The sequence below is a fragment of the Chrysemys picta genome, unplaced genomic scaffold (assembly GCF_011386835.1).
Source record: "Chrysemys picta bellii isolate R12L10 unplaced genomic scaffold, ASM1138683v2 scaf1562, whole genome shotgun sequence".
Classification (NCBI taxonomy): Eukaryota; Metazoa; Chordata; order Testudines; family Emydidae; genus Chrysemys; species Chrysemys picta.
In genome coordinates this window covers 1-14,000 of record NW_027054268.1, presented here as the reverse complement: position 1 = coordinate 14,000, position 14,000 = coordinate 1, and the positions used below count along the sequence as shown (strand labels likewise).

At 51.1% G+C, this 14,000-nt stretch overlaps 1 protein-coding gene across 3 annotated transcripts; it reads right to left on the bottom strand.

Moving 5' to 3' along the window:
- Positions 1-6: 6 nt before the first annotated feature.
- LOC135980003 (endonuclease 8-like 1) lies at positions 7-13,994 on the bottom strand. Of its 3 annotated transcripts, XM_065580088.1 has the most exons (10): positions 13,688-13,830; positions 12,207-12,285; positions 11,539-11,658; positions 10,499-10,562; positions 8,235-8,337; positions 6,566-6,690; positions 4,131-4,158; positions 3,457-3,518; positions 1,760-2,000; positions 7-1,158 (listed from the first exon to the last, which is right to left on the bottom strand). In XM_065580088.1, exons 2-10 carry the CDS (start codon positions 12,248-12,250, stop codon positions 1,112-1,114), a joined length of 834 nt encoding a protein of 277 aa, XP_065436160.1. In that variant the 5' UTR covers positions 12,251-12,285; positions 13,688-13,830; the 3' UTR covers positions 7-1,111. The 3 variants fall into 3 exon arrangements, with proteins under 3 accessions (XP_065436160.1, XP_065436158.1, XP_065436159.1); XM_065580086.1 differs by lacking the exon at positions 12,207-12,285 and having other exon boundaries at positions 13,688-13,994; XM_065580087.1 differs by lacking the exon at positions 12,207-12,285 and having other exon boundaries at positions 8,235-8,334; positions 13,688-13,994.
- Positions 13,995-14,000: the final 6 nt, after the last annotated feature.

The following is a 14,000-nucleotide window of genomic DNA, read 5'->3' as shown; positions in this document are numbered from 1 at the left end:
CTGCAGTGATAGCAAAGCAGCCACACAAGGGATTGCTTATGGAAAAGTTTTATTGTTAGTACTAAAATCAGATTGCTAAAAGCACTGGCAGTTGAGTCAGAGAACCACACTATAGGGAGGGTGGGCAGGTTGGCACAGCTGCTGAGCCTGTAAACTCAGGGCACTGGTTTCTGGGCAGCCCAGCTCAGGAGTGACTGACTGATGGACTCACTCCACACAACAGCTAAGTGTCTGCAGAGGTGAATTTCTGACAGAGCCACCGGGGCTGTCCTACCTTCTGATCCCCACCAGAGCTCAGGCATACGAGCGGGACAGCAAGGAAAAGCTTGCACGCCCGCTGCCGAGAGACTGCACATGTTTCTGGTAGCAAAGTTGATCCCTTATTCAGACATGCCACTGCCACCCTCCTCCTGAGTTACACGAGATAAAATGCTGCTGATCTGCAAAGCTCGGCCCTCCTGCAGAGCAAGGGTTAGAGACTCTGTACTCAGCCAGGGCAATAAAAACATTTGCAAACTCCTCTCTGTCCTCACTAACTTGGGCCAAACACAGCCTCTGAAGCCAGAGCCATCTCGTGGCAGTGGGCAGGGAGGCTGCAAAGGGCAGCTGAGAGCAGGGAGAGGGAATGAAGAGCTAGGGTCTTCCGAGGATTTTTAACCTGACCCTCAGGAAACTGTTTCAACCTCAGACTTCCCCTACTCGGTGCGTTTCCCACCTCCCTGCCCAGAGCCGCCAGCTCTCAGCTGCAGTCACCAGCGGGTGCCCCGGCAGCTTCAAAGGGGTTCGATACAAAGTCACCCAATTGCTGTGTTCTGGAGTCGCATTTAAAAAGGAATAAAACCCCATAACCGAGCAGGGAGGCTGACGCCATGGCATCACCTTCTCCATTTCATGGGACATGGCTCTTGCGTCAGCTGCTTAGAGCCCCTGCAGCAAGCCCCTCTGAGGAAGGATCTAAGAAACAATTCAGCGGGCACGCCCGCTTGAGAGAAGAGTCACCCCAGCAGCTGCTCCCAGCGCGTCTCCCTCAGCACGTGCAGCAGTAGCAGCAAGCGAGCTCCCATCTGAGTTACCCCAGGCTGGAGTGAGGACAGATGCCGTGCCAGACCAGTCATTCAGCCTTCACCCGCCTGGATCTTGGGGCAGCAGTAGCTGCTCCTAAAAAGACAGGGGAGAAAGTCAGAGCAGTGAGAGGGCAAAGTTTGACAGTCAACTTCCCTGTTTCCTGCAGCAAGGGAAATTCACTTTCTCCCACGGGAAGACTGAAGGGGGCAGGAAGCTACCTCTGCTGCCTGAGAATCCTGGGGGTGCTACGGGGAGTGCCAATTTCCTCCTATTAGAACTCAGATCTCAGTCCTGGCCAGATCCTCTCCTTCCTCCCCTCTACTGCAGCTGGGGTCCTCAGAGCCATCCTCATCACCTCACGATTAACCCTTCTCTCTCTCTTAGTACGCACCCTACCTTGAGCAGACTATCCTGGTGTCCATTAAGGAATTACTTGCTGTGGACCCACCATGCCTACGGTCAGTGATTTGGTCACACAACACGTGCACCGAGAATTAGCTTCAGAGTTTCTAACTCCAGTGCCTGGCCAACAATCCTACAGAGCGTGGGTGGTGGATGGGGCTTCCCTTTCCCTGCAGAACACTAGCTCTTTTATTCCACTTTTGAAAAAATGCCAGACGGACCTTGACCAGCATAAGCCATGTGGGCCTATCCCCCTCCCATGCTTATGTTGGAGCCAGTGCAGCATTCTAACCTGTGCTTCTCCGAGCAGATGCCTGCCTCTTCCTATCTGCAGCAGGAGCTTCGTTCATTGGAGACCCTTGACTTGCGGATGCTTTCCTTCTGGACCTGGCGTTTGGCTTTCTTGCTTCATTTGCCTTGGCGTTCTCGGCTCCTTGGACGAGCTCTTTCCCCTTCTTCCTGCCAGATCGCTTTGCTACCTTCTCTTGGCCGCTGCTACCCTTCGAACGTCTCTTCGGCACCGGCTTTGTGGCCTAGGCAGATGATTGAAACATGCGCTCTCAGTCACGGGGAAGCGACTTTAGCTTCCTCTGTCTGTTTGGGGATCTCACTAGAAAGTTCAGGGGAACCGGGAGCAAAGGCTGTTGTGGGAAGTGCTGTAGCTGTTCTGGGACCAACCTTCAGATGCACAGTTTGAACCATCTGTTCGATGGAGTTTACTCCACACACATCAGCTGGGAGCAAACTGGGGCAAGTTTTAAAACTTAACCTGCCTAAAGTCAGGCACCAAATGTGAAAATTTGGCCTTGTTCTCCCTAAAGTTTTCCACCTCAGGAATGCACATCACCAGCTGTTCACACAGCCACTACTAACCCTTACAATAAACGCTGAGAGAACATTTGGTGCTGTGCAAGGCAAAGACAGAGCTCACATCATTGGATTTGGAGCAGGGACCATCGGCTACTCTGTCTGTACCGCACCTAGTGCGGTGGGGTTCTTGGCTGGCCCTTAGAAAGAATCATATTTATTCTGATAGTGCCTATGTTACACAGACAAACAGACACCGGTATTTGACAGTCTGACAATCAGAGATGCGGATTTGCACAGTTTAACAACAAAGGGGACTAGATTAGCTGTTTCACTATTAACCCAAACAAGGGCAGTAGTACCAGTAACATATGCCACAGCCTCGGGTCAATAATAGCTGTATTTTGATTAAACGTTTTGCAGGAACTTAAGCAGTTAAAAAAAGCTGCATTTGTACCCACCCTTAAGATGCTTCCTTTCGCCAAGTTGCACAACTTCCGTTGTTCCAAAGACACCCCTTGGTCAGCATGACCCTGTTAGCGATTTGTCTCTTATTCAAGTAACAGACATTTGCAGTACATTGCTCACCTTCAAACGTGAGATTAAATAATGTCTGGACAATAGCAGTGTGTTTCTTTAACCCCATCCCTGAGGCCAGTGGATAAGAGTTAGAACTGCTGAACCAGCAGAGACTACTAAAAAATAAAGTAACCTGTTATTCTTATACTGTGTTCGTGTCATCCTGAGATGAGCTTAATGAGAGCGTGGGGTTGAGATCCCAGCTATCAGAATATCTCTGGGATGCTAAGCCTCTCTACAGAGGTGTGTGTACAAACATGCACACACGCGCCTAGTGTCAGGATACACACCAGTAAAGTGTCCATGACTTAGGGGGCTAGTTGAGAGGTGGTATTATCTAGGGTAGTGTTTAGAGGACAAGAGTGCGAGGTTGGGGTCTATTAGTTCTAGTCCCGATTCACCAAATCCTAATGGCAACACATTGGTCTCTCTCTGTTCTAGTTTTCTCATCTGGGAATAATGAAGGGGCTGAGATGGTGTTTAACTTCTTCCATACAAAGATCCAATGAAATGCACAATGGGGCAGCAGGAGAATGACTCTGGGAGTAGAGGGGCCCCCATAAAAACTGAGATACAGGAGATGTCTAGACAAAGGCTCTGTACCTTTGGACTTGGAGGCTCAGGGTCAGCATTCACCCGCGAACGCCTCTTGCGGGACTTTTCTCCTGCAGGAGAGAATGTTAAAATGACAGTTTAACTCTGGAGGCGAGAAAGGGGCCTGACTGCAGCTGAGTCAGAGGTCTAATCCCCAGCCCTCTTTCCCTCTGGGAAGCCATCCAAGGAAGAAAGCTCCCCCAGCTGGTCTGAAAGCTTGGAGATGGTTCTGAGAGAGGTTGGACACAGCTGGCCTGGTTTTGGGGACATCTTGTCTGGACTATACATGACCTGAGTGTACTGAGGGTGCTCAGAGTGCGCTGGTTTGCATAGCTCTCCCTCCACAGAGCAGGTATAGCACAGAGAGGACAGTGCTAGCTTCCCCATGTTCATGTGCAAGGACACTTGTAGGGTACACAGGCCACTTGATACTGGGCTGCCAACAATAATGGGACCCTTGGAGACTCACTATCTCCTTTCACCCAGGCTGCTGAACGCTCACCCGGGATAATGATGCGTAACCACTACTGGATTCAGGGCAGTGAGCTAGAGTTTGAGAAGAGCATCACTTGTTTCCTTAACCTTAATAATTCCACAGCAAGCGACGGATCTCCCTGCCTCTCCCAACCCAACCAGAAGCAAGAGAACCCTGCAAAGCATGGAAGAGTAAAGCTGATGTTCACCTTTCGGGGCCATAGGTCCAGGCTCCCCCTGCAAAGGAAGAAAAAGCTTTTAGACAGTGCCCTAGCCCAATGCAAAGGGCAGTTCAAACCCCCATCAGGCATCAAAGGTCTCAGCAATGCTGCCAGACCCTGCAGCAGGGGCACCCGTAAATTAGCCAGAGCAACAGGTAGTGACAGAACGGCGTCTTGGAGCAGCAGTAGCTCACTCAAAGTAGTGTAAAAGCCCAAATGTTGGCACCCTAGACTTGGTGTTTGTCTCATCCATTTCTTTCCACCCCCTCCTCTAAGTTGCCCAGGTGAGCGGGACAGGATTTCTTGAGCACATCCGGTCTCCTTGCTGGTGACCGGGAGAGATCTCTGAGTCTCTACGTTTAAGGATAAGGCCTTTTCTTGTAGCCATATGGTAAGGCCTAAGGCCTTTGTCTGCAGCCATATTGAGAGCAGCAGCCATTAGCTAAGAAACAGGAAGTCACATCCTCACTTTCCATCTAAATTACATTAAAACAATGTAGCATCTGGCTGTTCAGAAGGAGAGCCTGTCCTAATAGCACCCACTAGCACCAGATAAAGAAACGGATCTTAAGATGGCTAAAGAAAACTTAGTTTGACAGCATTCCATCTGGCAAGAAATCATTTATCAATAGTTGTGGTTGTGAAATTCTCACTTCTTTATTGTTTTGTCTTTATTGTCCCCACTTCCCTATTATTTGTCTGTATTATCTTTGTCTGGTTCTTTGATTGTTTCTGTCTTACATAATTAATTTTGCTAGGTGTAAATTAATTAAGGTAGGGGGTATGATTGGTTAGAGAATTTTGTTACAATATGTTAGGATTGGTTACTAAAATTTTAGTAAAATGATTGGTTACGGTATATCTTAGCAGGACTCAAGTTTCACTATATAAACTGGGGTCCAAAAGGAAGTTCTTGGGAACCAACTCTAGCCCCAGGATCAGAGCTGCCAGACCTCAACACACCGCCAATCACACTGTGCAGAAACTGGAGTCCCCCAGATAACCTGATCCTGATTGACCAGCAGGGAAAATTCATCTGTCTTATTGGGAGTGGTGAGCATTGTATGTGTAGCATGTGCATTCTGTTTTGGTGACTGTTAATAAATAGAGCAGGGGTCGGCAACCTTTCAGAAGTGATGTGCCGAGTCTTCATTTATTCACTCGAATTTAAGGTTTTGCGTGCTAGTAATACATTTTAACAGTTTTAGAAGGTCTCTTTCTATAAGTCTATAATATATAACTAAACTAGTGTTGTATGTAAAGTAAATAAGGTTTTTAAAATGCTTAAGAAGCTTCATTTAAAATTAAATTAAAATGCAGAACCCCCCAGAGCGGTGGCCAGGACCCGGGCAGTGTGAGTGCCGCCGAAAATCAGCTCGCGTGCCGCCTTCGGCACCCGTGCCATAGGTTGCTTACCCCTGAAATAGAGGTTAAGGATATTACTGTGTAAGGCTCTTTCACTGGTAAAAGACCCTGTAAACCCTCAAAAAGATTAGGCCCGGAGTCCAGAGGGAATGGGTATTTGCTCTGAGCCTGGAGGAGTAGAGCCTGGAGCCCACAGAGGGGTTAAGTTAGAGTGCCTAAATTAAGAGCGTTACACCTGAGCCGTAGGAACTAGGTAGAGGTGGGTGCTCTAGAGTGTGCAAGTGACAGAGAATTTTGTGCGGGTAACAAAGGGACAGACTTTGTTCTAGGCTTAGCTAATGTTTCCTGATGTTGCAGAGCGCTCTCTCCTGTGGGCCTGGGGCTATTAGATTTTGTGGGGCTCTGGGAGTTTGGAGTGGGGAATGGGCTCAGGGCTGGAGCAGGGGATTAGGGTGCAGGGTGTAGGCTCTGGCTGGCGGCACAACAGGGCAAAGGCAGGATTCCTGCCTGCCCTGGCTCCACGCTTTTCTTCTCCCAGAGGTGGCTGACATGTCCAGCCCCTAGGCAGAGGGGCCAGGCTGCTCTGCGCGGTGCACACTGCCCGTGCCTGCAGGTGCTGCCCCCGCAGCTCCCATTGGCCACAGTACCCAACCAATGGGAGCTGCAGAGCTGGTGCACAGAGATTCCCTGAACACCCCCACCTAGGGGCCTCAGGGGCACATTGGCTAGCTGGCGCTTGTAGCTCCAGGATGGGGCGCCGAGGCTAGGGGACAGGTGTCCGGCCTGCGGCACTGAGACTTGCCGGCTAGGGGACAGGTGTCCGGCCTGCGGTGCTGAGACTTGCCGTGAGCTGGATTAAAAGAAGCAGTGGGCCACACCTGGCCCGCAGAGCCCCCCTTAGCCCGAGGCCATGGGCTGCAGCCCCAAAAGCCCCTGCATTAGTCCAGCCCTGGGGTAGGTGTCCTGCCGGTCTCCTCTTGCAGCAGGGTCAAGCCCCACGGTAGGGACAGCAATCATGAGTCAAGCCCCGCCAAATGCAAGACCACCGTGGTTCATACCTGAAACCAGATGGTCCTGCCATTGCCATCACGCAGCGACCTCATGCCAGGGACACAATAACACTGCAGCCACTCCTCAAAGGCCGCAGCATCATCAGAGGGCTCCAGGCTGTAACCCTTCCCCCCTGGTGTGACACAAAAATGAGCATCAGGGAAAACTCTCAGCTACAGGGTTCCCCCTGCAACTCCAGAGGTGAGGGGCTGATCAGCTGTGGGCTTTGCTGTATGCTACAGTGACCCCTGCTGGGGGCAGCAGCAATGCTCAGCTACAGCTTTCTGAACCCTTCCAGGGGCTCCCTCTCACGTACCCCATGTGGGATGGCCTGGAGATGGATTTGCGCCTCTCCAGCCTGCACACACGCAGTTTGAAAGCATTCAGCTCTCTGAAGCTTGGTGTTTTTAAGGGAGTGCCTCTATTTCCACACCAGTTGGAGACATCGACTGCTCTGATAAGCCAAGAGGTCGATTTCTCTTGTATCCGGGCTCACTCGTCTTTCCTTTGCATCTCCCCCAATGTCTGCAGCTGTCTGGCTCGCTCACCACAGTCAGAGTGCAATGCACTTAGCTCTGGCGGGGCGGAGGAGTCTGTCTGCTGAAATCCTCAGGGGAAGTCTGGGCAAAACCTACAGCAGGCTGAAGCAGAGGCAGACCCAAAAAGGATGCAAGAGAGGGAAAATAATGGATGGGCCATGGGGCCTCTCCTCGCTTAGTCCCAGAGACGGAGTCAGGGACACATCCCAGCTGGGACAGGGAGTGAAGTCTGTCCTGTGCAATCAACTGTTGTGTCGGGAACACTAAGCAGGGGGACAGTACATGCACCTGCTCTCTGCTCTTCAGCGAACAGGGCCACCATTGATCTCTCCTATTATTGACTTTACAGTCAGAAGGGACCATCAGGACCATCTAGTCTGACCTCCTGCACATTGCAGGCCACAGAACCTCACCCACCCACTCCTGTACCGTCCTCAAATCAGGATATAAAGATTTCAAGTTACAGAGACTCCACCACTGACACTAGTTTAAACCTGGAAGCGAACCGTGCCCCACACTGCAGAGGAAGGCAAAAAATCCCCAGGATCTTGGACAATCTAACCTGGGAGAAAATTCCTTCCTAACCTCAAATATGGTGATCAATTAGAGCCTAAGCAAGTGGGCAAGACCCAGCAGGCAGACCCCTGGGAAAGAATTCTCTGTAGTAACGCAGAGCCCTCCCCATCGAGTGCCCCGTCTCTGGCTGCTGGGGATTTTTGCTACTGGCCTATGACAATAGCTACACATTGAAATCCGAACAATTTCAGCGTGATGGAAGTAGCTTTGCAGGGGCCACTGGCGCGCCCCACGCAACACAAAGGGCACATCTGGTGTCACCCTGCCGCTCACGCAAAGGCCCAGCCTCCTCCCACTGGCATTAAATGCCCAGCCCGAGCGTTTTCATACAGCGCCCCTGGTTCCTGCTACCCCGACCCCAAGCCACCCCAGCAGGGCTCTGTCCCACCCCTCCCCCGTCGCTGAGTGTCTGCCCAGCTGGAGGCAGCAGGGATCCAATCCCAACTTCAACATCTCATTGCACCTCCTCTTGCTGGTGCGGCTGAGTCACCCCCACCCACAGGCTCCATGGCCTGTTGCAGGGCAGGAACCCGGGGCTGTGCTCCCTGAGCTGCCTCCTTACCCATGTGAATGACCTCCATGGGCACCGCATGGCAGAGCTCCAGCAGGTCTGGATTCTCCCGCTTTAACTTCACTTTCTTGCTCAAGGTCAGGTCCGGACTCTGCTGGGTTTAAGAGGAGGAGATTCAAACAGGCAGCCCAATCACAGCCCAAGCCAACCCTCTCCTATGCAACCCTTCCCCAGCCATCCAGCCCTTCCTCCTCCCAGCAAGGGTAGGCCCAACCCTGCAATCAGCAGGTGCAGACATACCTGAGCCAGCTTGCCAATAGCCACCAGCATACACACCCCGCGTCCCAGGCAGGCTTGTATTCGGGTGGCTGGCCCGGGCACCACAGCCTCTCTGCTAGTTTTAGTGAGCCAGCGGAATCAAAGGGAGCTTGGCTATGTCGACATGGGCTGCACTTACACCTCTGACTGCGGTGCAGACCCTACTCCAAGCCCCTTTGTAACTGCTGGTACCACTCCAAAAACAACCAGCCTAGTCCCCTCCCAGCTGTCCAGCCCTTCCTATAAGGCAACTCCTCCACGGCTGCCAAGCCATCCTGCTTCTTCCCCCCCCCCCCCCCCCCCACACACACACACATTTCCCTTACCAGAGGCCTAAACCTGCCCTGACATGTGCTCCGACCAACCCAGCTTCCTCTCCCTCCAGGTGCTAAATGCTCCCTGTTTCCAGATGCCAGGCCAAATTCAGCCCTGGCATAAGCAGGGCTAACTCCATAGACTTTGATGCAGTTGCCCCTGCTGAGTGGGAATCTGACCTGCCTCTGTAAAGTACCCGCTTGTATACATCAGTCACTTTACCACTCCACACAGGGCTGAATTTAGCCTGGCAGCATCTGAAGGCTAAAGATCTCTTACGGCTGGGACGCATCACTGACTGCGCCGCAGGTGTTTGTAACTTAACTGCTGCTACAGAGACAGGCCGGGGGAGGGGAGAGGAGGGGAGGGAGAAAGGCCGGTCAGACAAAAACGGTATTTGGGTTTTTCTTTAAATAGCTACTTCCCCTCCAGAAGCCACACAGCACTAGACCAGAATAGTCAGATTTGGAGCCTAAACTACTGTGGTCCTCTTAGTTGTGGGTTATTTTCACAGCGAACTAGGATCTTTGGCCCAGATCCCCAAAAGGTATTTAAACTCCTAACTTCCCTTGAAATCAGTGGAAGTTCGGTGCCTAAATACCTTTGAGTATATTTGAGATTGGTAGGGGGAGGGAATGGCCAAGTGACCAAAATATGCAAGTGGCTACTGTACAAGGCAGAGTGCAGTCCCCCTCAGCAAAGGAGAATGTATACACAACGCAGGAGCCATAGACGTATATGCCATGATAGGCAGTCATGGTCCATCTGGCTCAAGATTTGCAAACAAGTTTTACATGCAGCACTTTTGCAGAGCAACTCCTAGGAGTTAAAGGCACTGGAGGATAAGCAGACATTTACGTAGCATTTGTCCTCCCAAAGGACCCCACCGTGCTTTATAAACTTACCATACACGTGCTGTATAACACACGAGGAAGCGAGTGATTCCTTCATGGAGGAGCCAAATGCAATCACTGAACTGTTAAAGAGCCCACAGCAAGTCTGAGCACGGGGAGGGAAGAATTCGGTCTCCTGCTCAAGCTGCGTGGCTAATTGAGGAGCCAGAATGCAGTCAGCAGAGCTGGGATTTGGCGAGTTCTGGTGCTAACATCCCTGCTTGGACAAGGTGCCAGAGGAGCTTTAACAACCACATGGGAACCGGCCCGGTCTCACAGCTCTCCAGAAAACCACCCCTCCAAACCCCATGCTGGGGCATTGCCTGCTCCAGGCCTGACTCAGAGCCAGCTACTAAATGGGCAGCACTATTGTCTGCACAGGTCACCTATCCAAGCCATGCACATAATGATATGGCTGAGCGGGGCGATCTGACAGACTCCAGGCCATGGCAGCGTGGCCGCACATCATGGGGAGGTAAAGGCTGAAGAATTAAACTGAGAATCCCCCGTAAGAAGGGATTTTGTGAGACAGAACAGGCCCTGAAGTCAGAGTGTCTGGCCTCCTGATTCATGGTGAGGATCCACCTCCAAGACAGCAGCCACTTCTAACAAGAAGAAAGAGCAACAGGACCCGAACCAGAAGCGGTGGAAGTTCTAAGGTTAAAGCTACAACTCGTAACTGGGGCTGCAGATCCTCAGGCGCTACAGGGCGAGCACTGAACCCCGAGTTCTATGTGATGAGCTGGAACATTTCTGTGCATGTGCGTGAGCCTTCTCCACCCTCCTCACCTGCTTCCGATGCTGAAGAGCCTCTAGCACCGTCCGAGCCTTCTCAAAGGGAGGGATCTTTAACCTAGGAGAGTCCATCTGTTATGTGAGGACCCCAACACAAATGCCAGCCAATGCAAATGGAGTCCCGGCCTAAGGGAGGGGAGGGAGATTGCTGACGCAGTGGGTGGAAGCATTGGCTTTTCACCTCTGAAGAGCTGGATGTAATCTACACAGTAAAACATTGGTGCATTCAGACTATGGCACGTGAGCAGGGTGTAATTCAGCTCCCCAGGCAAGGTCCCAGACTGAAAGTGTCATCGCAGGCCAAATCGGAGATGCCCAGCATATACAGGGCACTCAGGAAAAAAAATAAAGGTCAGGGCTGTGTCGGTAGCGAGTGTAGTGCAGGAACTGCGAAGTGCTCAAAGCTGAGGTGCACTGGCAGTGCTGTCTGTAGGTGCTTAGCGCTGGAACGGATATGGGCCGGCTGCATTTCAGCAAGGGAAATGGGTGGCCTCTCAACAGTCTGGACCCTTACATGGTGCTGGTCTCGTAGCTACAGGGATGGGAATCACAAGGTCTGGCTGTCTACTATGTAAAAGGGACCCTATACATACATGAACACCTCATGCTTCCTAATGTATTTATCCTCCCAACCCCTAAGGCAGTGCTAATATCTCCATTGTACGGATAGGGAAGCTGAGGCACAGAGAGGCTATGGGCTTGTCTCCATAGGGAATTCAGACCAGTTAACTGAAGCTGTGAAATTAAGGCACATCAGTGAATGTGCATCATAAACCCTCATTTGGAGAGGCTCATTCAGAAGTAAAGTGGCCTTAGTTTGCTGTAGCTGAATCCTCCTCGGGGGGGGGGGGGGGGGGGGGGTTAATGCACTCGAAGTCCTGCACATTAACTTCACAGCTTTAGTTATTTCATCTGAACTTTCCTCAGCGTCCCTGCGTAAACAAGGCCTGGCTTGAGCCTGGGGTGGAATAGGATATTGGACCCACATCTCCATCGGGCCAGGCCTCCTCCTCTCTGCTCTTCGCCCTGCTCACCTGTAGAGAATCTCGGCTCGGAGGTAGTTGCCAATCCCATTGAAAAACTTCTGATTTAACAGGGCTTCGCAGATGGGCTTGTTGAAAGCCTTGTCAGACAGGTTCCTCAGCACGTTCTCCCTGCAAGACAGCAGGGCCGGTCAGCTAGGGAGGAGGGGCTGGGGAAACGACCACCTCACTCAGCCTGTGATGTGCTTCCAACACAGTAACCAACATGGGAGGTGGGGTTGTTCTCCAGTGGGGTTTTCTGCTGCAGAAGGGTCTGCCTCCAGACACAAGCGGGAGAAGTGAAACTAAAAATGATGGAGGTTATGGTCTAGCGGGCACAAGTGAAACCTTGGGGGATGGTTCTTATAGCAAGACTGTAAATATAGATGCAGACAGTCTGTGCAGGAGAGAGAAGGGGGCAGCATTAGACATCAAGAGGCATTACAATAAAACAGGTAACGATAAAGGTAGCAGCAAAACCCTTTGGGTAAAGGTACAGGGATGACCCGCTGTTTCCTTAGAAGGAGCAGCGCACGGACTTGCAGTTCCAGTGCTGTACGCTACTTGAATTCAGCCCCGTAGGGAACGGGTTCCTGGAATGCAGCAGTTATCAAGGTATTTGATTGCAGGGAAGCAAATTAAGAAATTGAGTGTGATAAGAGGAAGCATTAAAGACTCACCACAGCATAAAGAAGGCTGGAGGAACAGCAAGAGACATCGCCATTAAGGAATTGAAGGCAGTCTAAGAGTCCTCCGAAACTGACAAATACAAAGAACAAGAAGGAGCCTTTGAAGAGTGGCTTTATGAAGGCCTGCTCTAAGATCTTGACATAGAAGAGCAAAGAGATAAGGGAACACCAACATGTAGAGTCAGGTGAGGCTTGCAGTGGAGAGACAAGGGTTCAAGGAATGCTGCCAAAGGGAAATAAATATAAGTGTCCATGCAGAAATGCACTGAAGAGGGAGTAGCTCATTCATCAAAGAGGAGGGGGATGAAATGAACAAAGACTCAATGCCTGAGACTCTGGAATCCTTTTATGCAATCTGCCTTTGACAAGGTGCTCAGGGAACTAACTAACAAACTCACCAAGCCTCTGATGACTGAATGGGATACAATTAGGGAAAGGAAAATTTGAGAATCTGAGGGGGGAAAAGATTGGAAGGGAAGCGGTGGAAATCCCGATGTTCAGCAAATTCAAAACTAACCCTGAAAATCCACTAATGAACATACCACATGGTACCTAGACAGGCAGGCATGTGTGTATGCATCAGACAACCCAATGACCCCTTTCAATCTCCAACCTCTGTCAGTCGGTGATACGCCCTTCAGCTATGAATTCTACCTATGAAATACAAAGTGGGCACTTTGGTCCACAACCTCTAAGGTATTTAGGCTCTTCCAACAGAAGTTAGGACCCTCAATATCTTAGGGGACCTGGCTCTTTGTTCACCAAGCTACAAGCCCCTCCTTCCCTGCCATGGGATTTTGCAGGTGTTAAAGTAGCTACAGCAGGGCTCTTGCTCTCTTACACTGTTTCACGACTGTAACAGACACATATTAAGAGTGAAACATTAACTTGTACAAAATAATACAAGAGCTCGACCAAAGTCCTCTGGGTCTCTGTCATAGTCAGTTAACAGGTCCTAGCGCAGGGGATCTCCAGCTTTTTCCAGCCTCCCACTTTGCATAACAGACATCTCCTCATGGACCTACCTCATTCCCAACCATTCAGCCTCCCCCCACTTGGTTCTCAACATGCTGAACTGAGTGGATAGCCACTGGAGAGCCATTGCTGTGAGGGTTAAATCGCTCAGCTGTACTCTTCGCTTTTGCAATACTTAAGAATTATTTTTGTGCCGTTCACTTGTTATATAAGAAAAAGCCACACAGGAGGATGTTTAAACCAAGCCTGTTCCCTTGTTCATAGCGAGATCTCTGGGAATGCAAAGCACCAGACAGTCTTCAACCCAAGACAGAGTTTCCATAAACGTGAGCTACAAGTGTCCCTGTAATGGTGAAAGGCCCCATATTCTATCACCAGGCTCCCCACGGAATTCACTGTAAGAATATTGTGTCTATCATTCATTCCCTCCCACCCCGCTCGACACATACTCCTGGTCAGTTTCTCAAGCAGAGATGGAAGGTCATGGTGGATCTCACCTGAATTTCTCATACTCCAGCATCACACATGGCCCTCGATCCAGCTGCCACGTCCCGTGCACTTCCCACCTCCCAAAGCGCCTGATATCCACGAAGCAGAGGGCTCGGTGCGGGCTCTCCTTGGTGTAAAACCGAAGATGGGCGTGTTTGGGCAGCTCGGCCCCGGAAGCGAGCTTGAAGCTGCCTGACATCCCAAAGCGGAAGACAAGATCCATGGGCTGCTGGAGACCATTCTGGCTCAGCCCCTCCCTGTCCCTCCCTCTGCCAGGGAGCAAGTTCTTCTCCTCTTTGAGTGGCGTCAGGGTCAGCTTGA